The 23,406-nt window shown below is 45.3% G+C and overlaps 1 protein-coding gene across 1 annotated transcript in view; it reads right to left on the bottom strand.

Moving 5' to 3' along the window:
- The window catches only part of LOC139560229 (arf-GAP with GTPase, ANK repeat and PH domain-containing protein 3-like), a 227,662-nt gene extending 217,827 nt beyond the window's left edge, over positions 1–9,835 (bottom strand). The window contains exon 1 of the mRNA XM_071376805.1: positions 8,971–9,835. Coding sequence (XP_071232906.1) covers positions 8,971–9,340 — 370 coding nt within the window. The 5' untranslated portion in view covers positions 9,341–9,835. The remainder of the gene's footprint in view (positions 1–8,970) is intronic.
- Positions 9,836–23,406: the final 13,571 nt, after the last annotated feature.

Genomic DNA, 23,406 nt, shown 5'->3' with positions numbered 1-23,406 from the left:
TACATTAAACAATGAATAAGTCATCTCTTCTTCTAATTGGATAAGAAACAAAGCCCAGAAGACAAACAGAGGATATTTTAATGACCGACTGATCAGATTCAGCCTCTTTTTAGATTTAGGTAACAGTCTACCGCACATGACTATCTCTCTGGCCCTTCTGTATTACTGCCAGGGACAATGAGCCATTGGTCATATTGGTTATTATACATGACAAACAAACTGACCCAAATTCATCTTCTGCTTTGATCCTAACCCCTCTGAAAGACACACAAACATACACAGGTTGGAGGTTGGAGCAGGTTGGAGAGGGTAATGTTAAGTGTTCCACCTAAATCTATGGAATCTTTGACAGAGGCTTCTAGTAGAACCCACATTGTGTTCTTCCCCTTAACACGCTTTTATACATGTATTACACACTTCTCAAAAACACACATTCATAGCTTATCATCTTCCTCAGTACCAGAAAATGTTGCAATAATGGTTTGTCTGTTATATCAAACTGATCTGCAAACAAACAAGATTAAACATTCATATTAGCTAAGGGTCATTTTAAACCATGTTTTGTGCACTACATTGTTTGTATGATGGTGAAAAGCCTTGGTTATCCTGTATTTGCTAAACCAATAAAAAACTTTGATCGCAAAAAAAGTCAACGCGATCTCCTGCTGCACCTTTGTCTCGGTTCTTGGAATTGCAGTAAATTTGCTCACTGAGACCAACTAGTGCATGGAATATCAACCACTACTGCAAAGGGAGTGGTGACAACATCACCTAGTGCTATTACTACTCTGTACCATCGGTCTCCAAGAATTATTTAAAGGTGTTTTCCACTAGGTGAAAACCTCAATTCACAAAGAAGATATGTTAAAAAGGAGGCTGCATTTTTCTGAGGGTGGTAGAATTTTTATTCTTTCTTGTACTTTCAAATGAAGGCATGAGAGCCAGCGGTTTCTAAGCAACAGAGACTCAGTAATGATGCAAGATTGAAGGGGAATGTGTAGTTCTACAGTACAGGTGAATTCTGTCAACTACACTAATGTCTCCTGTTAAAGATTTCTGCAATGGGGACAGTACAGCACTGCAGGGTACATTAGAATGCTAAAACACATGTTATGTCAAAGATGAATGCATCTTAAAATGGGGAGCTTGCTGACAAAAGTAATCATAGACGTGCATTGTTCTTGGGGCATTCGACGTTGTCATAAAGGTACACAAACACACTATTAACTGGCTTTCAGCTCAAAACAAATAACTTTTTTGTATAATTGAAGATGCTAAAAACTATCAGGTTTTAGAAGGAAAATAATAGATACTAATTTGTGTCACACACTACGATTAGGCAGTGAACCAGAAAACTGTTCAATCTCATTAAAACAAATATGCTGCATTTTTTAAGAGGGCGACATAAAAGGATCTAGTGTTACCCTATCAAGCCATTGCATAAAGCCTTGCTTTCATTGACAAAATTATGTAACCATTTGCATCAAACCAAGTCGGTGCTATTCCTCAAAGCCTAAAAGGAGGCACTACCCAAGTTGTGACTTCACAAGTCACAGGTTTTATCTTGACACATCCATGACAAGTAGTAGAGGACCAACCCCATTCACTGAAACAACACTGCTGTGTCAACCAAGGTGAATGTTATGATGGTACGTGGCACCGGTCGTTATATCTCATCATATACCAATGTAACAGTGTTGCTTCGGTCCCTCTCCTTGCCCCATCCTGGGCTCGAACCAGGGACCCTCTAAAAACATCAACAACTGCCTCCCACAAAGCATAATTACCTATCGTGCCACAAAAGTAAGGGAAACAACTACTTCAAGGTCTAAGCGCGAGTGACATACCGATTGAAACGCTACTAGAGCGCACCGCTAACTAGCTAGCCATTTCACATTGGTTACATTCACCCCCCTTTGACCTTCTCCACAGCAACCCCAGCAGCTGGGCAGGCAAAACTTCAGCAATCTGGGTCAACGGCATCAATGTAACAGTGTTATTTACATCCCTCTCCTTGCCCCTCGAACTAGGGGCCCTCTGAACACGTCGACAAGTCAGTCAGTCATGAAGCATCGTTACCCATCGCTCCACACAAGCCGCGGCCCTTGCAGAGCAAGGGAAACAACTACTTCCAGGTCTGAGCGAGTGACGTCACCGATTGAAATGCTACTAGCCCGCACTGCTAACTAGCTTGCCATTTCACACCGGTTACACCCACGCCAAGGGAACACGTCTCATACACTAGTGGCTCACGACTGAGTACAGTTGCTACTGAACCGCCACTGTGAAGAAGTTTATCAGTTTCTCAAGAAAAATTAGGTAATTGACATTTAAAGAGGGAATAAAGAAGTGTTTGTCCATGTAACTTGGAGGTTGAATCCGATTGAAACAAGGTTATGGTTAGTGACAATACACAGCGTACCCAGTCCAATCCAAAGTTCAAATCTAATATAACTGCAGCTCTACTCAATAGTAATCAAAACCATACAACAGTAAGTGTCACTCTAGCAAGTCTAGCATAATGGTACAGATATTGATTTCTGTCAAACAACCCAATTGATTCTACCTGTTCTCTTACTGCTTTGTTGATAAGTTTATACCTGTGAATAATAGCGTTGCTCCAATGTATTGATATGCTGCACTGTCTGAGTCATGGGGAAATTCTTTCTCGGTGAAAGTGAACCTGTGGCTTTCTCATGGTCACACAACACAAGAGTTCCACATCAAATCAAATTGTATGTCACATGTGCCAAATACAACAGGTGTAGACTTTACCCTGAAATGTTTACTTAAGAGTCCTTTCCCAACAATGCAGAGTTAAAAAGTAAAAACATTTCCACACATAAAAAAAATAAAATAGTAACACAAAATAACAAATGAGACTGTATACAAAAAGTACTGGTACCGAGTCAATGTGCTGGGGTTACGAAGTAGCTGAGGTAATATGTACATGTATGTACACCTCTTACTTTTTTGAGGGTATTTTCTTAAAACTGCAATGTTGGTTAAGGGCTTGTAAGTAAGCATTTCACTGTAAGGTCGACACCTTTCAACACCATAGTACCCTCAAAGCTCATCACTAAGCTAAGGATCCTGGGACTAAACACCTCCCTCTGCAACTGGACCCTGGACTTCCTGACGGGCCGCCCCCAGGTGGTGAGGGTAGGTAGCAACACATCTGCCACGCTGATCCTCAACACTGGAGCTCCACATGGGTGCGTGCTCAGTCCCCTCCTGTACTCCCTGTTCACCCACGACTGCATGGCCAGGCACGACTCCAACACCATCATGAAATGTTCGGACGACACAACAGTGGTAGGCCTGATCACCGACAACGACGAGACAGCCTATAGGGAGGTCAGAGACCTGACCGGGTGGTGCCAGAATAACAACCTATCCCTCAACGTAACCAAGACCATGGAGATGATTGTGGACTACAGGAAAAGGAGGACCGAGCATGCCCCCATTCTCATCGACAGGGCTGTAGTGGAGCAGGTTGAGAGCTTCAAGTTCCTTGGTGTCCACATCAACAACAAACTAGAATGGTCCAAACACACCAAGACAGTCGTGAAGAGGGCACGACAAAGCCTATTCCCCCTCAGGAAACTAAAAAAGGTTTGGCATGGGTCCTGAGATCCTCAAAAGGTTCTACAGCTGCAACATCGAGAGCATCCTGACTGGTTGCATCACTGCCTGGTACGGCAATTGCTCGGCCTCTGACTGCAAGGCTCTACAGAGGGTAGTGCGTACGACCCAGTACATCACTGGGGCTAAGCTGCCTGCCATCCAGGACCTCTACACCAGGCGGTGACAGAGGAAGGCCCTAAAAATGGTCAAAGACCCCAGCCACCCCAGTCATAGACTGTTCTCTCTATTACCGCATGTCAAGCGGTACCAGAGTGCCAGGTCTAGAACAAAAAGGCTTCTCAACAGTTTTTATCCCCAAGCCATAAGACTCCTGAACAGGTAATCAAATGGCTACCCGGACTACTTGCATTGTGTGCCCCCCCCCCCCCCAACCCCTCTTTTTATGCTGCTGCTACTCTCTGTTCATCATATATGCATAGTCACTTTAACCATATCTACATGTACATACTACCTCCATCAGCCTGACTAACCGGTGTCTGTATGTAGCCTCGCTACTTTTATAGCCTCGCTACTGTATATAGCATGTCTTTTTACTGTTGTTTTATTTCTTTACTTACCTATTGTTCACCTAATACCTTTTTTGCACTATTGGTTAGAGCCTGTAAGTAAGCATTTCACTGTAAGGTCTACCTACACCTGTTGTATTCGGCACACGTGACAAATAAAATTGGATTTGATTTGATGTAGTTAGGAGTAAAAGTGACTAGCCAATCAGGATAGATAACAATAGTAGCAGCAGCGTGTGTGAAAGAGTGTCTGTGGTGTCAATATGCATGTGTGAGCGTTTGTAGTGTGTGTATGTGTGTGTGTGCGCGTGCATGTTGAAGTGTCAGTGTAGTATGTGTCAGTAGAGACTACTGAGTGTGCATAGAGCCAGTGCAAGAGAGTCAGTGCAAAAAAAGGGAGTTAATGCAAATAGTTTGGATACCCATTTGATTTACTGTTCAGCAGTCTTATGGCTTGATGGTAGAAGCTTTTCAGCAGCCTTAGCGCTTGCCGTACGATAGAACAGTCTATGACTTGGGCGTGTGGAGTCTGACCATTTTTAGGGCCTTCTGACACTGCCTGGTATAGAGCTCCTGGATGGCAGGGAGCTTTGCCCCAGTGATGTACTGGGCTGTACACACTACTCTCTATAGCGTATTGCGGTCGGATGCCAAGCTGTTGCCATACCAAGGGTTGATGAAGCCAGTCAAGATGCTCTCAATGGTGCAGCTGTAGAACTTGAGGATCTGAGGGCCCATGCCAAATCTTTTCAGCCTCCTGAGGGGGCAGAGGGGTTGTCGTGCCCTCTTCACGACTATGTTGGTGTATTTGGACCATGAGAGGTCCTTAGCGATGTGGACACAGAGGAACTTGAAGCTCTCGGCCCACTCCACTACAGCCCCGTCGACGTGAATCGGGGCGTGCTCGGCAGTCAGTTTCCTGTAGTCCACGATTAGCTCCTTTGTCTTGCTGACGTTGAGGCAGAGGTTGTTGTACTGGCACCACACTGCCAGGTCTCTGACCTCCTCCCTGTAGGGCGTCTCATCGTCATCGGAGATCAGGCCTACCAACATTGTGTCGTCAGCAAACTTAAATGATGGTGTTGGAGTCGTCTGCAGTCACGCAGTCGTGGTGAACAGAGAGTACAGGAAGGGACTAAGCACACACCCCTGAGAGGCCCTCGTGTTGAAGGTCAGCACGGCGAATGTGTTGTTGCCTACCCTCACCACCTGGGGGCGGCCTGTCAGGAAGTCCAGAATCCAGTTACAGAGGTGGGTGTTTAATATCAGGGTCCTTAATTTAGTGATGATACTGGAGGGCACTGTGGTGTTGAACTCTGAGCTGTAGTCAATGAACAGCATTCTCACGTAGGTGTTAATTTCATCCAGGTGGTAAAGGGCAATGTGGAGTGCAATAGAGATTGCGTCATCTGTGGATCTGTTGGTGCGGTATGTGAATTGGAGTGGGTCCAGGATGTCTGGGATGACTGTGTTGAGGTGAGCAATGACCAGTCTTTCAAAACATTTCATGGCTACAAATGTGAGTGCTACAGGGCAATAGTCATTTAACAGGTTACCTTGGCATTCTTGGGCACAGGGACTATGGTCGTCTGCTTGAAACATGTAGGTATTTTAGGCGGTCTGGGAGAGGTCGAAAATGTCAGTGAAGACACTTGCCAGCAAATGCTCCGAGTACATGTCATGGTAATCCATCTGGCCCTGCGGCCTTGTGAATGTCAACCTGTTTAAAGGTCTTACTTACATAGAAAGTGTGATGACACGGTCATCCGGAACAGCTGGTGCTCTCATACATGGTTCAGTGTTGCTTGCCTTGAATTTAGCATAGAAGTAATTTAACTCATCTGATAGGCTCGCGGCTGGGTTTCCCTTTGTAATCTGTGATAGTTTGCAATCCCTGCCACATCCGACGAGCGTCAGCAACAGTGCAGTAGGATTTCATCTTGGTCCTGAATAGACGCTTTGCCTGTTTGATGGTTCATCAGAGAGCTTAGCGGGATTTCTTATAAGCGCCCATATTAGTGTCCCATTCCTTGAAAGCGGCAGCTCGAGCCTTTAGCTCAGTGAGCATGTTGACTGTAATCCATGGCTTCTAGTTGGGATATGTACAGTACCAGTAAAATGTTGACACACCTACTCATTCAAGGGTTTTTCTTCATTTTATACATTGTAGAATAATAGTGAAGACATCAAAACTATGAAATAACACATATGGAATCATGTAGTAACCAAAAAGGTGTTAAACAAATAAAAATATATTTTATATTTGAGATTCATCAAAGTAGCCACCCTTTGCCTTGATGACAGCTTTGCACACTCTTGACATTCTCTCAGCCAGCTTCATGAGGTAGTCACCTGGGATGCATTTCAATTAACAGGTGTGCCTTGTTAAAAGTTAATGTGTGGAATTTCTTTCCTTCTTAATGCGTTTGAGCCAATCAGTTCTGCTGTGACATGGTAGGGGTGTTATACAGAAGTTAGCCCTATTTGATAAAATACCAAGTGCCATATTATGGAAAGAACAGCTCAAATAAGCAAAGAGAAACGACAGTACATCATTACTTTAAGACATGAAGGTCAGTCAAAGTTTCTTCAAGAGCAGTCGCATAAACCATCAATAAAAACCAGAAATATGATGAAACTGGCTCTCATGAGGACCGCCACAGGAAAGGAAGACACAGAGTTATCTCTGCTGCAGAGAATAAGTTCATTAGAGTTACCAGACTCAGAAATTGCAGCCCCAAAAAATGCTTCACAAAATTCAATTAAACAGACATATCAACTGTTCAAAGGAGACTGCGTGAATCAGGCATTCATGGTCGAATTGCTGAAAAGAAATCACTACTAAAGGACACCAATAAGAAGAAGAGACTTGCTTGGGCCAAGAAACATGAGCAATGGACATTAGACTGGTGGAAATTTGAATTTGGTCTGATGTGTCCAAATGTGAGATTTTTGGTTCCAACCGCCGTGTCTTTGTGAGACACAGAGTAGGTGAACGGATGATCGCCGCATGTGTGGTTCCCATCGTGAAGAATGGAGGAGGTGTGATGGTGTGGGTGTGCTTTGCTGGTGACACTGTCAGTGATTTATTTAGAATTCAAGGCACACTTAACCAGCATGTCTACCACAGCATTCTGCAGCAATATGCCATCCCATCTTGTTTGCGCTTAGTGGGACTATCATTTGTTTTTCAACAGGACAATGACCCAACACACCTCCAGGCTGTGTTAGGGCTATTTCACCAAGAAGGAGAGTGATGGAGTGCTGCATCAGATGACCTGGCCTCCACAATCACCCGACCTCAACCCAATTGAGATGGTTGGGATGAGTTGGACCGCAGAGTGAAGGAAAAGCAGCCAACAAGTGCTCAGCATATGTGGGAACTCCTTCAAGGCTGTTGGAAAAGCATTCCAGGTGAAGCTGGTTGAGAGAATGCCAAGAGTGTGCAAAGCTGTCATCAAGGCAAAGGTTGGCTACTTTGAAGAATTTAAAATATATAATATATTTGGATTTGTTTAAAAAAAAATGGATACTACATGATTCCATAAGTGTTATTTCATAGTTTTTTTTATTTCATGTCTTCCCTCCTATTATACAATGTAGAAAATAGTAAAAAATAAAGAAAAACAAACCCTGGAATGAGTAGGTGTGTCCAAACTTTTGCCTGATACTGTAGTCTCATCAGGTATCCCGCATGCCGGCCTCTATAATGCCGCCTGTTCATCCTCAGAGTGTCAGGGATTTGGGCCTGGTCCGAATCATATGTTTGTTCACAGTTCCTCTTATTTTTTACAATGACTTTGACCCTTGACCTATGTAGGTCCTTTCATTGCATAATGATTCATGTTACAGGTACTATTACCACACACAAACACACACACAACCAGTCCCTCTGATTTGAACTCTGTGGCTACGTTTTCAGTCTCCTATGCAAGAAACAAAATTCGTTGGTTAACACTTGTTGTTAGCATAAGCCTTTGCCGCCACTAAGACCAGCTCTTTATCTTAAATCCTTAAACATGAGCGTGCAAATTAGTTTCTAAATCCAAATAAAGATTTAAGCCAATTGAGACTAATTCAAACATTTAGAAAATGGATAGAGTGGTGGTGGAAACGTGCATTAGATCTTTGTGTAAATGGGTTGTCATAATCCCTACAAGTCTCAGCACAGTTTATAGTGTTGGACAGAATCAAAACCCCTATATCACAGGTGATGTGGAGTATAATGGTTTGAGTGGCATGCTAAGAAATAGGTGCCCTTACTGTTATACAGGATACTGCCCTGTATTTGAGAGAATTAGTGTGTGTTGCTGGCAGTGAGGCGTCATTACGCAAATCTGTAGGCTATTGAACTCAGATTGCAATGTACAGCAAGTATCCATGCATATATGTTTTTGTTGTTATTCTCATTCTGTAAGTGTTGTTTGGTGACTTGGAATTGTGTCCATTCTGACATCTATGTCTGTGTAGGCCTACTATATGTCACAACTAAGGCATATTCTGTGTTGTGCTGAGAAGCAATAAAAAATCAATGCAAATGAAATGGTGGTTCAACACTGTTCTGGTTCAGGAGCAACATTTTTATATTCACCACTAATGACAAGAGAGAAATCAGGCATATCAAATCCAGATATAATCATGTATCTGCCTATATCAGAACGTGAGACTGTTGTCACCAAACAAAGAGTTGTAGGCTACCTCCATGGCGACAATGTTGCTATTGCCCATCATGGAGATGACCGACAATACTAGGGGTGACTGCGAGTACTTGTGACAATTGCTGTGAACCACAATATATGCTTTCCCTGCTGCTCACCTTCAATAGAGATCACATGTTCTCGGATCTGGTTCTGGAGGGCTAGGTCATCAATGCGTTCGATCAGGTCGTAGATTGAGTAAATGTTCGGGTGGACCGATTCGAACCGATGGATCTCAGCCCGGATGGCTGCCGAGTTGGACAAAACAAACTGCTGGTTGCCTTGTTGGCCGGCCTGGGAAGCCTGGCCCGATACTGTTCCCGAACCGAACTGACCCTGCCCTGAGCCTCCGGATGATCCTGATCCGAACTGGGACGGGATGGACTGGGGTACTGGTACCGGAACGGGCGCTGGGGCCGTGCCTGGGGTGGACATGGCCGGTTGGGACTGCTGCGAGATACCGGACACCGACCCGGATTGGAAATTCATCTTGGTTTGAACAAGTAACTCTTTACAATAGGAAAATAAATGAATAGACCCGATGTAACAATTTCAAAATGATGTGATCAAAATGAGTCCGCGGGAACTAGTGGTCTGAAAACGACGGCACAGACGCATCAATTGGTCGCCAATTGCAACACAACGCGGTTCTTACTCATATTATTAAAACTTGATGTGGTTCATTTTCCGTTATAAGCTATGTACTAAGCGCTTTGGCCGTGTCCTGCCCTTTTCTGTAAATCACAAACCGCAATGCCTACCCACTACTAGATACTCCTTTTCGTGGCTATCCGCTCCCTTTTAGTGATTTAATCGAACGGTTTTCCTTGGCTGCTCTGTCAAAAGCAGACAATGGGCTTGGCTTCGGCAAGACGCCCGGGTCCACTGCCTACTGAATCCGTTGTTTCTGCGTTGAAATTAAATCACGTCGAGTCCTCTTTGGTCCAAGTGGTCCCTGCCCAGCTCCCTCCTCCGCATTTTGTAACGTCACCCATCACGTAATTGTAGTCTACTTGAGATGGGGGAGGATGTACTTTGATTGGATGCTTATGTGGGGGAAAAATAAAGCAACGTGCTCATAATTTTTATAACCTAGCCTACCTGACAGTTACGCAACCAAATCATTGGGATGATAAGGGGGGGAAAAGGACTCTAATACATTTTATGTAGGATACTATATTTCTATATTCCCTTGCACCACCTCCGCACTAGGCCACACACACACATTATGCACTCGGCAGTCAGTTGTTCTGGTGTCTCCTCTCTTATAGTTGACCTAAAAAACAATGTTGTTATCATCTTTGTGTTTCTTCAACATTTTTCATCCTTTAATTTGACACAATACCATAAGGGAAATCTTGTCAGCCATACCAAACAATCAACACTATTTTGACCTATATAACATACAACCAAATGTGACATTTAGACAATTTCTGCTTTCATATATTGAGTTCAGACTATTCTCTGAGGAGGGCCCTTTCCTCTAATGCTTATCCCTGAAAGGACAAAACTAATCATGATTCTCTAAGGAAATTATGTGAGCAGTGTTAAAGTATTTTTTTTAAACATACAGAACACTCTTCAGCAAATTAAGTTGAAAAATAACCTTCCCGAAATGCAACATGGCTGCTCTTAAAATATTTATAGATATGATGTAGCAAAACACACTAACCAGCTTTACAGAGAGATATTCCATTACAATAAATCAAAAACATATCATTGGATACTCCCAACCCACATTGGCTAAATAAAGATTAAATAAAAGTAAAATAAAATAAAAAATAAAAAACCCACATTGGCTTCACATACTGTATAGGCTACAACAACTGGAGTAGTACATTACATGAGAAAGGATGCTTCAATCAAATTATTTCTCAAACAGTTGAAAAACGTAATCTATTTCTCATTCAAATATATTTCAGCCAGAACAATGGTATAGGCCTATGAGACGTTAGGTATCCTTAGTTAGAATTCACTCCAAGGGAAGAGAAAGAGCCATCTACTGGTCTGTCTGTAAAACACTCATTCTGCAGTGGGGTGGTGTGTTGTGGGGTGGTGTGAGAGTCTGTAGAAAGAACACATGACAATAAATCAAGAAACTGACTGCTATAGCTGAAAAATCCCCATGGATAGATGATGAATTGAAAAACTGTATGGCTGAGAGGGATGAGGCAAAGGGAAGAGCAAATAAGTCTGACAACACAGCAGATTGGCAAACATACAGTAAACTGAGAAATCACGTCACTAAACTTAACAAAAATAAGAAGAAACTATACCATGGAATAAAGATAAATTATATAAAGAATGATAGTAAAAAGCTCTGAAGTACTTTAAATGAAATTCTAGGCCAAAAAAATATGGCTTGTTCGTAACAAAACCCTTCTAAATTGCCAACTACATTAATACTTTTTTTGTTGACAAGATTAGCAAACAACAAAAGTTGAGCCTTCATATTCATGCATAACGGACCAAATAATGAAAGATAAGCACTGTAGCTTTGAGTTCCGCAAAGTTGGTGTGGAAGCGGGGATTTTTTTTTCTATCTTTAAATAAGGACAATCCACCTTGTACCAACAACGTGGATGGTAAATTGCTTGGTAGCGGAATACATTGCGACTCCTGTTTGCCACATCTTCAATTTAAGCCTAGAAGACGCTGTGTGCCTTCAGGCCTGGAGGGAGGCAAAGGTCATACCGTTGCCCAAGAATAGCACCCTTTAATGGTTCAAACAGCCGACCAATCAGCCTGTTACCGGTGCTTAGCAAAAATATATAAATAATCGTGTTAGATTTCAGTGCAGCTTTTTTGTTAGATTTCAGTGCATAGGTGTTATAGATTTACATCCTCTGCCTTATCATGGATTGAGGGTTACCTATCTAATAGAACACAATGGGTTTTCTTTCATGGAAACCTCTCTAATGCAAATTATTTTGAGTGTGGTGTACTGCAGGGCAGCCAGCTTGGGCCATTATTGTTTTCAGTTTTTATAATGACCTTCCCCTGACCTTGAATAAAGCCTGTGTGTCTATGTACGCTGACAACTCAACCTTATACATGTCAGCTACGATAGTAAAATAAATAACTGACACCCTTAACATAGAGCTCCAGTCAGTTTTAGAATGGGTAGCTAGCAATAGGCTGGTGTTAAATATCTCAAACACTAAAATAATAATTTTTGGGGACAAATCACTCACCACTCAACCCTAAACCTCATCTAGATCTATTACTAAATAATACAATAGAGAATTTCACATTATTCTGTACGTAACTCCGAGATATCCATTTAGTATGATATTTTACATTTTGTATGGTATGTATTAATTTGTGGATGTTCATAATCCATTTCATATGATATGCTACGAGTTGCAATTCGGACAATATGTTACGAATTGCAAATCGTACATTATGTTACGAATTTGTAAAACGTTAAATATTTTATGAATTTGCTAAACGTATGATATGTTAGCTAGGTGGCTAACGCTAATGTTAGCTAGCTCTAGGGGTTAAGGTTAGGGTTAAAGTTAGGAGTTAGGTTAAAGGGTTAAGGTTAGGTTTAGGTTTAGGGGAAGGGTTAGCTAAAAGGGTTAGGGGAAGGGTTAGCTAAAAGGGTTAGGGGAAGGGTTAGCTAAAAGGGTTAAGGTTAGGGTTCATTCAAGGGTTAGATAAAAGGGTTAAGGTTAGGATTAAAGTTAGGAGTTAGGTTAAAGGATTAAGGTCAGGGTTAGGGGAAGGTTTAGCTAACATGCTAAGTAGTTGCAAAGTAGCTAAAAAGTAGTAAGTAGTAGGAAAGTTGATAACGTAACATACTATATCATACTAATTTGAGTGTCCCAGATTTACGCTTATTATGTTATGTCTAGTCTATGAGACCAGTCTGAAACAATATGTCGATTGAGCAAGTTGCGGAGACAAAACTGCTTGACGTAACCCTAGATAGCAAGCTGCCATGGTTGCTAAAATGGGAAGAGGGAAAATGCATTGCTCTGCTTTCTTGACATCTAAATCAACCAGGCAGGTCCTATAGGCCCGAGTTTTGTCTTACCTGGACTACTGCTCAGTTGTGTGGTCATGTGCGGCAAAGAAGGACATAGGAAAATTGCAGTTGATCCAGAACAGTTGATCCAGAACAGTTGATCCAGAACAGAGCAGCACGTATTGCACTTAGAAGTACACGGAGGGTGAATGTCAGTGGTATGCATGTCAATCTCTCCTGGCTCAAAGTTGAGGTATTGTTGGGTTAATGGTACCGAACTATCTGTTCAAGATGTTGGCACACAGTTCTGACACTCATCGGTACCACACAAGACATGCAGCCAGAGGTCTCTTCACAGCCCCCAGGTCCAGAACAGAGGCTGGAAAAGTCATAGCATTAAATAGAGCCATGACTACATGGAAGAAACAACTATTTGACCTTTTTATTTACCAGGGAATACATATTGAGACCTAAGTCTATTTTTCAAATGTGCCCTGCACCATACAACACAAATATACACATTATACACAACAACAACAAAAAAGTATTTTTCCATATGCACAAAAAGCTTATTTAGCTCAAATTTTGTGCAGAAATTTGTTTACATCCCTGTTAGCGAGCAAGTCTCTGAATGTTCTTGAGTGGCCCAGCCACAGCCCGGACTTCAACCCTATCGAACATCTCTAGTGTCACGACTTCCGCCGAAGTTGGCTCCCCTGCCTGTTCGGGCGGTGCTCGGCGGTCGTCGTCACCGTCCTACTAGCCGCCACCGATCCCTTTTTCGTTTGTCTGTTTGGGGATTGGGATTGTCTTTATTTTGTTACGTGTGTGCATTGTAGGCTGAGGTGTATTTTCTTTCTTTCACTTGACACCCTGTGGTTTTTGGGTTGTCACATTATATGTCCGCGCCCTGTATTTGCTGGGCTTATATTTTGTGTGTGCCTTATTTAAGAGCACTATACCCCCAGTGGAACTCTCTCTGCGCCTGATTCCTGCACCCACCTAGTCCCACGTGACAGAATCCCGCACCAGTTATGGAATCAGCAGCCGCATCTCCTCTCCCATCGATGGAGGAAAGGGTCCTCCATCATACCAGTGTTCTCCACAGGATTGGTTCAGCTATGGATCAAATGATGGAGAGGATGGATCGATGGGAGAGGTGTGGCCTTCCCACCTCATCTCCAGCACCCCCTACTCCAGCACCTCCTGTTCCTGCTACCGCATCCGGCTCCGGGGCTCTTCGGCTGGCACTCCCACGGGAGTATGATGGAACGGCGGCTGGGTGTCAGGGTTTCCTTCTACAACTGGAACTTTACCTGGCGACCGTTCGTCCTACTCCCTCCGGAGAGGAGAGCGTGAGCGCCCTCGTCTCCTGTCTGACTGGACGAGCTCTCGAGTGGGCCAACTCAGTGTGGAATGGTCCAGACTTGGCGAGGGATCATTACCCCGAGTTCACCCGCCGATTCCGAGCTGTGTTTGACCACCCACCAGAGGGTCGTGCGGCGGGTGAACGGCTGTTCCATCTGCGTCAGGTGACGAGGAGCGCACAGGACTTTGCCATGGAGTTCAGGACCTTGGCCGCAGGAGCAGGGTGGAACGACAGGGCCTTAATAGACCATTTCCGATGCAGCCTTAGGGAGGACGTCCGCAGGGAGCTAGCGTGTCGGGACACCACCCTCACGCTGGATGAACTCATTGACATGGCCGTCCGTCTCGACAACCTGCTGGCTGCCCGCGGACGTTCGGAAGAGGTCCTGTCGTTTCCACCTTCCAGCCCTCCTGCTCCTATCCCTATGGAGTTAGGGGGGGGCAGCTTCGAGGGGGACCGGAGGAGGAGTGTCCTCCTGCACCAGTTGTGGTCGGCGAGGGCACACGGCCGACCGGTGCTGGAGGAACTCGTCTGGGAGTCGGGAGGCCAGGCGGAGCACTACTCGATCACCCCAGGTGAGTCAGCACCAGACTTACCCAGAGCTTCCTGTCGGTCATATGTATGTGTTAACCTCTTTCCCCGGGTTTTCTCCCTCTCTACAGCATAAGGCGCTAGTCGATTCAGGCGCAGCTGGGAATTTCATAGATCGGGGGCTCTCGTTAAGGCTAGGGATTCCCCTTGTGTCGTTAGACCTACCTTTCATTTACATTTAAGTCATTTAGCAGACGCTCTTATCCAGAGCGACTTACAAGTTGGTGCATTCACCTTATGATGTCCAGTGGAACAACCACTTTACAATAGTGCATCTAACTCTAAGGGGGGGGGGGGGGGTTAGAAGGATTACTTTATCCTATCCTAGGTATTCCTTAAAGAGGTGGGGTTTCAGGTGTCTCCGGAAGGTGGTGATTGATTCCGCTGACCTGGCGTCGTGGGGGAGTTTGTTCCACCATTGGGGTGCCAGAGCAGCGAACAGTTTTGACTGGGCTGAGCGGGAGCTGTACTTCCTCAGAGGTAGGGAGGCGAGCAGGCCAGAGGTGGATGAACGCAGTGCCCTTGTTTGGGTGTAGGGCCTGATCAGAGCCTGAAGGTACGGAGGTGCCGTTCCCCTCACAGCTCCGTAGGCAAGCGCCATGGTCTTGTAGCGGATGCACTCCTTAGATAGCCAACCATTAGGGTCAGGAATGGTCAGGGAGGCCACGGTACCACTGGACATGGTAACGCAGGGGAGTCATAAGGAGCAGATTAGTCTGTTCCTCATCGACTCACCTGCGTTTCCAGTGGTGTTGGGAATTCCCTGGCTAGCTCAGCACAACCCAGTGATTTCCTGGCGACAGGGGGCTCTTAAGGGGTGGTCAGAGGAGTGTTCAGGCAGGTGTATAGGAGTTGCCGTTGGTGCGACTACGGTGGAGAGTCCAGACCAGGTTTCCACCGTGCGCATTCCATCTGAATATGCCGATTTGGCTATCGCCTTCAGTAAAAAGAAGGCGACCCAATTACCACCCCATCGTCGAGGGGACTGCGCGATAAACCTCCTGGAGAACGCTGCACTTCCTAGGAGTCACGTGTATCCTTTGTCCCAGGAGGAGACAGTAGCTATGGAGACATATGTTACTGAATCGCTGGGACAGGGGTACATTCGGCCCTCCGCATCACCTGTCTCCTCGAGCTTCTTTTTTGTGAAGAAGAAAGATGGCGGTTTATGCCCGTGCATTGATTATCGAGGTCTAAATTCCATCACAGTGGGGTTTAGTTACCCACTACCTCTCATCGCTACGGCGGTGGAATCATTTCAAGGGGCGCGCTTCTTCACAAAACTGGACCTGAGGAGTGCGTATAATCTGGTGCGTATCCGGGGAGGAGATGAGTGGAAAACCGCATTTAGTACTACATCTGGTCATTATGAGTACCGCGTCATGCCATATGGGTTGAAAAATGCTCCAGCCGTCTTTCAATCCTTCGTAGATGAGATTCTCAGAGACCTGCTCGGGCAGGGAGTGGTAGTGTACATCGATGACATCTTGATCTACTCTGCCACACGCCCGGCACATGTGTCTCTGGTGCGTAAGGTACTTGGGAGCATGGGTACCTTCTCTGGAGCATGACCTGTATTGCAAGGCGGAGAAATGTGAGTTCTTCAAACAGGCCGTTTCCTTCCTGGGTTATCGTATTTCCACCTCCGGGGTGGTGATGGAGGATGACCGCGTTACAGCCGTGCGTAATTGGCCGACCCCAACCACGGTGAAAGAGGTGCAGCGGTTTTTAGGGTTTGCCAATTATTACCGGAGGTTTATCCGGGGTTTTGGTCAGGTGGCTGCTCCCATTACCTCACTGCTGAAGAGAGGACCGGTGCGCTTGCGTTGGTCAGCAGAGGCGGACAGAGCTTTCAGTCGTCTGAAGGAGCTGTTCACCAATGCGCCCGTGTTGGCGCACCCGGACCCCTCTTTAGCGTTCATAGTGGAGGTGGACGCGTCCGAGGCGGGGGTTGGGGCCGTGCTGTCCCAGCGCTCGGGCGTACCACCCAAGCTCCGCCCTTGTGCCTTCTTTTCGAGGAAGCTCGGTCCGGCGGAGCGACACTATGACGTGGGGGACCGGGAGTTGTTAGCTGTAGTCAAGGCTCTGAAGGTGTGGAGACATTGGCTTGAGGGGGCGAAACACCCTTTTCTCATCTGGAGTGACTATCGTAATCTCGAGTACATCTGGGCAGCGAGGAGACTAAATCCGCGTCAGGCTAGATGGGCCATGTTTTTCACCCGGTTTCAGTTCACCATCTCATACCGGCCAGGCTCCCAAAACACCAAAGCCGACGCGCTGTCCCGCCTCTATGATACCGAGGAGCGGTCCGTTGAGCCAACTCCCATCATTCCACCTTCATGTCTCGTGGCACCGGTGGTATGGGAGGTGGACGCGGAGATAGAGAGAGCCTCACGGTTAGAGCCGGCCCCCCCTAACTGTCCAGCGGGGGCTCAGTACGTGCCGGGGAGGGTCCGGGATAAGCTAATCCGTTGGGCTCATACTCTCCCCTCCTCGGGTCATCCTGGCATCGAGAGGACAGTGCGGAGTCTTAGAGGGAGATACTGGTGGCCCACGTTGGCTAAGGACGTTAGATTTTATGTCTCCTCCTCCTCCGTGTGCGCTCAGAGCAAGGCTCCTCGGCACTTGCCTAGAGGGAAATTACAGCCCCTCCCCGTTCCACAACGGCCGTGGACACACTTATCGGTGGACTTTCTTACCGATCTTCCCCCGTCCCAGGGAAGTACTACGATCCTGGTCGTTGTGGATCGGTTTTCTAAGTCCTGCCGTCTCATCCCGTTGCCCGGTCTCCCTACGGCCCTGCAGACTGTGGAGGCCTTGTTTACCCATGTCTTCCGGCACTATGGGGTGCCTGAGGACATCGTTTCTGATCGGGGCCCCCAATTCACATCCAGAGTTTGGAGGGCGTTTATGGAGAGACTGGGGGTCTCGGTCAGCTTGACCTCAGGTTTTTACCCGGAGAGTAATGGGCAGGTGGAGCGCGTAAACCAGGATGTGGGCAGGTTTCTGCGGTCATATTGCCGGGACCGGTCTGGTGAGTGGGCGAGGTATGTTCCTTGGGCTGAGCTCGCTCAGAACTCCCTCCGCCACTCCTCAACAAACATGTCTCCTTTTGAGTGTGTGTTAGGTTACCAGCCGGTCCTGGCCCCATGGCATCAGAGCCAGACCGAGGCTCCTGCGGTAGAGGCATGGGTACAGCGCTCCAAGGACACCTGGAAAGCCGTCCAGGAATCGCTAAGGTTAGCGGGACAACGGCAGAAGAGGAGCGCTGACCAGCACCGCAGTGAGGCCCCTGTGTTCACACCGGGGGACAGGGTCTGGCTCTCGACCCGAAACCTGCCCCTCCGCCTGCCCTGTCGGAAGCTGGGGCCGCAGTGTGTGGGGCCGTTTAAAGTCCTGAGGAGAATAAACGAGGTGTGTTACAGGTTACAACTTCCTAGGTATTACCGTATTAACCCCTCATTTCATGTGTCTCTCCTCAGGCCGGTGGTGGCTGGTCCCCTGCAAGAAGGTGAGATGCCTGAGGTCCCTCCGCCCCCTCTGGATATCGAGGGGTCCCCGGCGTACACAGTACGTGGCATTCTGGACTCGAGACGCCGGGTGAGGGGCCTACAGTACCTCGTGGACTGGGAGGGGTACGGTCCGGAGGAGAGATGCTGGGTTCCGGTGGGGGACATTTTGGATCCTTCTCTACTGAGAGACTTCCATCGCCTCCACCCGGATCGCCCGGCGCCTCGCCCCTCCGGGTCGTCCTCGAGGCCGGTGGCGGCGCGCTGCGGGAGCCGCACGTCAGGAGGGGGGTACTGTCATGACTTCCGCCGAAGTTGGCTCCCCTGCCTGTTCGGGCGGTGCTTGGCGGTCGTCGTCACCGTCCTACTAGCCGCCACCGATCCCTTTTTCGTTTGTCTGTTTGTTTTGTCTTATTAGTTTCACCTGTGTTTCTGTTGTTTTCGGTTAATGAGCTTCCCTATATTTAGTAGGTAGACCCGCCCTTGTTTTGTGCGGGATTGTCTTTATTTTGTTACGTGTGTGCATTGTAGGCTGAGGTGTATTTTCTTTCTTTCACTTGACACCCTGTGGTTTTTGGGTTGTCACGTTATATGTCCGCGCCCTGTATTTGTTGGGCTTATATTTTGTGTGTGCCTTATTTAAGAGCACTATACCCCCAGTGGAACTCTCTCTGCGCCTGATTCCTGCACCCACCTAGTCCCGCGTGACATCTAGAGAGACCTGAAAATAGCTATGCAGTGACGCTCCCCATCCAACCTGACAGAGTTTGAGAGGATATGCAGAGAAGAATGGGAGAAACTCCCCAAATACAGGTGTGCCAAGCTTGTAGCGTTCCCAAGAAGACTCAAGGCTGTAATCGCTGCCAAACGTGCTTCAACAAAGTACAGAGTAAAGGTTCTGAAAACTTATGTAAATGTGATATTTCCGTTATTGTTATTTTTTTGGGGGAAAAAAGTCTAAAAAACAGTTTTTGCTTTGTCATTATGGGGTATTGTGTGTAGATTGATGAGAGGGGGAAACAATTTAATCAATTTTAGAATGAGGCTGTAACGTAACAAAATGTGGAAAAAGTCAAGGGGTCGGAATACCTTCCAAAATATACTGTATATGTTTTTTAAACGTCAAATCCATATCAATCCAAATGCCTAAGTATTTACTGTATATGCGGGAACACGTTCAATTGGAAAACCATCTAATGAGTGAACATGTAGTTTATCTGAAGCATTCTTACGCAAGATTAAAAACAACATGTATTTTGTTTTGCCCGTTTTAAGTTTTAAATCAGCAGGGGATTCCTGCATAGCTACGTATTACATCTGACTGTAGTTTTGGGGAATAGCATACATAATAGTATCATCTGTGTCACGATCGTCGTAACGTGGAAGAGAGGAGGACCAAGGCTCAGTGTGATAGCAATACATCTTCTTTATTTGAAGACGAAGACGAAACGAACACTTTACACACTAAACAAAACAACAAACCGACGACCGTGAAGCTATACAAACAATAAGTGCAGACACAAGCAACTTACACATAGACAATCACCCACAAACTACCTAATGAATATGGCTGCCTAAATATGGTTCCCAATCAGAGACAACGATAGACAGCTGTCTCTAATTGAGAACCAATCCAGGCAACCATAGACATGCATACACCTAGACTAGACACTTAAACCAACTAAATCACAGCACCCATAAACATACAAAAAACCCTAGACAATACAAAACACATACATCCCCCATGTCACACCCTGACCTAACTAAAATAATAAAGAAAACAAAGATAACTAAGGCCAGGGTGTGACAATCTGTATATAGATGACGTTTAATCTTTTTTTACAGATTGACCAATGGTGTTTATATAAATAGTGAACAGAACAGGTCCCGAAATGGACCCCATCAAAATCAGATTTAACCCCATCAATCACGATGGCGTGAGTTCTGTCACTAAGATAATCATGAAACCATCAACAGGCGTCAGAGCTCGAGGACAACTTATTAAATAAAATAGCATGATCAACATTATCAAAAGCTTTTGAAAGGTCCACAAACAAAGCAGCACATTGTCATGTTTGCTCCCGCTCTTCCCTTCCCCTGGCGCTTGAGGGCGCCAGATTACCCTGCATCACACGCTCCTGCCATCCATCACCCACACCTGCCTTCTCTCGTCACTCGCATCAGCGTTAATGGACTCACCTGGACTCACTTATTACATGTTAATTTCCTCCCCTATATTTGTCTGTTCCCTTGCTCTGTTCCCTGCTGCTGCATTGATTGTTTCTTGTCTAAGTTTTTGTTTGCTGACGCTGTGCTTGTCTCGTTATATGTCCGTCATTTATTAAATGTTACTCCCCGTACCTGCTTCGTCTCTCCAGCGTCATTTTGCGTGACACACATTTCATTTTAGTGTGTGAAGCATTGACAAGATCAACAACTAAAGTGGTTGCTGTACTAGTTCTATGCCCAGGCCTAAACCCTGATTGGTTTACATTCAAAATACATTCCTCAGATCAAAAAAGAGCAAAGTTGTACATTTACCAAGGATTCTAGAATCTTAGCTAGACACGGAAGCCTTGTAATGGGGCGACAATTATTAACATCACTACTATCCCCACCCTTATGGAGTGGCAGGATAATAGCTGATTTCCATACTTTTGGAATATTTTCTGATAACAATATTAAATTTAAAAAATGTGGGTTATTGAGCCAACAATGATGGGCGCTGCACACTTAAGCAGACCAGGATCCAATTGGTCGGCCCCTGTGGATTTCTTGTTGTCTATTGCTAGCAAATCATCCACTCATTTCTTTCTGTAAATAGCCTAAAAGAAAAGCTTTGACTATAATTTCTCTGATCATTCAGCAAGTTTCCCCTATCAGCATCCAGCCCAGTATCATTCTGAATAGGCTTAGAAGTTCTTTCAAAGAGAAAGCCTGCTTAAATAAAATGGTGATTAAATGCATCAATGATGACAATATTTCCTTTAATGAGTCCGGTGTTTGAATTAATTTGTTGTGGCAGAGATGAGGAAGTAGAACACTTCAGGGATTTGACAGTATTCTAGAATTTAGCTAGGTTCCCATTACAATCCGAAAGAGAGGATACATAATCAGATTTAGCCTTTCTAATTTGTCTTACACAATGATTCCTCAGTTGCTTAAAAGCTTGCCAGTCCGGGCCTAAGCCTGTGTTCCTTGCCTTGACCCAAGCATCATCTCTTTTATGAATGACTTCTGATAACTCGGGGGTGTACCAGGCATTCGACCTACCTTTAACCCTTTGTTTTTTTTAAAGGACCATGATTATTCACAATAGTATTGAAGACATCTGAAAAGAGGCTGAAAGCTGAATCAGGTTCAGGGATAGCTGAAATACAATCAAGGTCACTAAAATAAAGATCATGTAACAAAGCCTGTTCACTGAAGTTTTTAAAGTTCCTCTTTGTGATGGCACAAGGCTTAGATGTTTCTATGCTCACATCTGTAACACTAACAACTGGGCAATGGTCACTAATGGTGATGGCCGGGGACACCAGTAGAACCATATTTCTCTGGTGTACTCGTTAGAATAGGATCTATCAGAGTTGAGTTTGAAGGATCTGTAAGGTTGGGCCGTGTAGGCTTAGTAAGCAGCTGGGTTAGGTTTAGATCATTACACATGTCTTTTAGATTGTCTGAAGCCTGCATTTCACAACCATAATTTAGGTCACCCAGGATAATAACTTCTGATTTAGTAAAATAAGACAACAAACTAGTTAACTTCTTGAGTGCACTAAGACCCCTATAACAGACAGACTTAAATACAGTATAAAAACATTTTGGCAAGGTAAATGGAATTCAGTTAATTATTTTTCATAAGAATGGCCACTCAACCACCTCTACCCTGTCTGTCAGCTCTGAACACATTATAACCCTCAATATTAATACCAGAGTCCAGAATGCCCCCAGAAAACCAAGTTTCAGTCAATACCAAAATGTCCGGATTTGTCTGCATAGCCCAGATCTTGATGTAATCCAATTAAGGAACTAAGCTCCCAATGTTCAGATGCATCTACCCAAGTCCTTTATGATATTTAAAGTCACATGGAGTCGCCAACTCAAACAAGCTATGTTGAATAGGTGGTTGCAGGCCTTGTCTAATGGTTGATATTGATATAGTTGGTATGGCTATAAGATTGCATAGAACTGCACTATTTGTTCTATCCCTATTTGTAATAGAGGAGAGAGTATAATTTTGAATTACTTTTCCAAGGATGGCACCAAAGGGCCTGAAGCCGCAACCAATGTCAGTATGAGGAACTCTCAGAGTAACCAATGATGAAATGTCATAAACTGACTTACATGGGCTTTGGTTGCTTTTGTGCAACAGCCCAAGCCCCCTACGTAATTTGAAAACCAAGGGGTTATTCAAGTTTATAAAATTCTAATTTGAACTAATAGTACTGGGTAAGCAGACCACAGTGTTCTCCTCTTTTGAGCTAACAATAGCAGATCTAAGAGTGGAGTTCAAACAAATGGGTACAAGATTACAAGTGACAACACCTCTGGCAGTATAGACAACAGTACGACAACAAGGCTTAGAATGGATGGGAGGTATTACCTGAGGGAGGCTTGGTCAGTCTCTGAGTCAATATCTTAACTCAGCCTTAAAATATGAAGAGAGGGTCCAGGCTCCTAGATGGTTGGGGTGGATTCCATCATCTCTGTAGAGCTGGATGGGAAGGGCGGGTGAGATGGGAGGGGAAACGTGGCTTCGCTAGGAGGGGTAATTGCAGGGCTGCCCTGGCCAGTCAGTCAGAGAGTGTCGACACAATGGCGAGGCAGTGGCGAAGAAGTGGCGAGGCAGTGGCACGACGACCAGGCTGAGGAGTGGAAAAGGAAAAGGTCTTAGAGTGCGACCCTTCCAAGATACGCTGCAATGTCGCAATTTGCTTATTCTGGATGTCCAGCTCAGACATACAGTGTATTCGGAAAGTAGTCAGACCCCTTGACTTTTTCCACATTTTGTAACGTTACAGCCTTATTCTAAAATGGATTCAATTGTTGTTTTTCCTCATCAATTTACACACAATACCCCATAATGACAGAGCAAAAACTGGTTTATAGACAT

The sequence above is a fragment of the Salvelinus alpinus genome, chromosome 30 (genome assembly GCF_045679555.1).
Source record: "Salvelinus alpinus chromosome 30, SLU_Salpinus.1, whole genome shotgun sequence".
NCBI classification, from domain to species: Eukaryota; Metazoa; Chordata; class Actinopteri; order Salmoniformes; family Salmonidae; genus Salvelinus; species Salvelinus alpinus.
The sequence above is the reverse complement of the archived record's forward strand: the minus strand, read 5'-3'. Positions and strand labels throughout refer to the sequence as shown.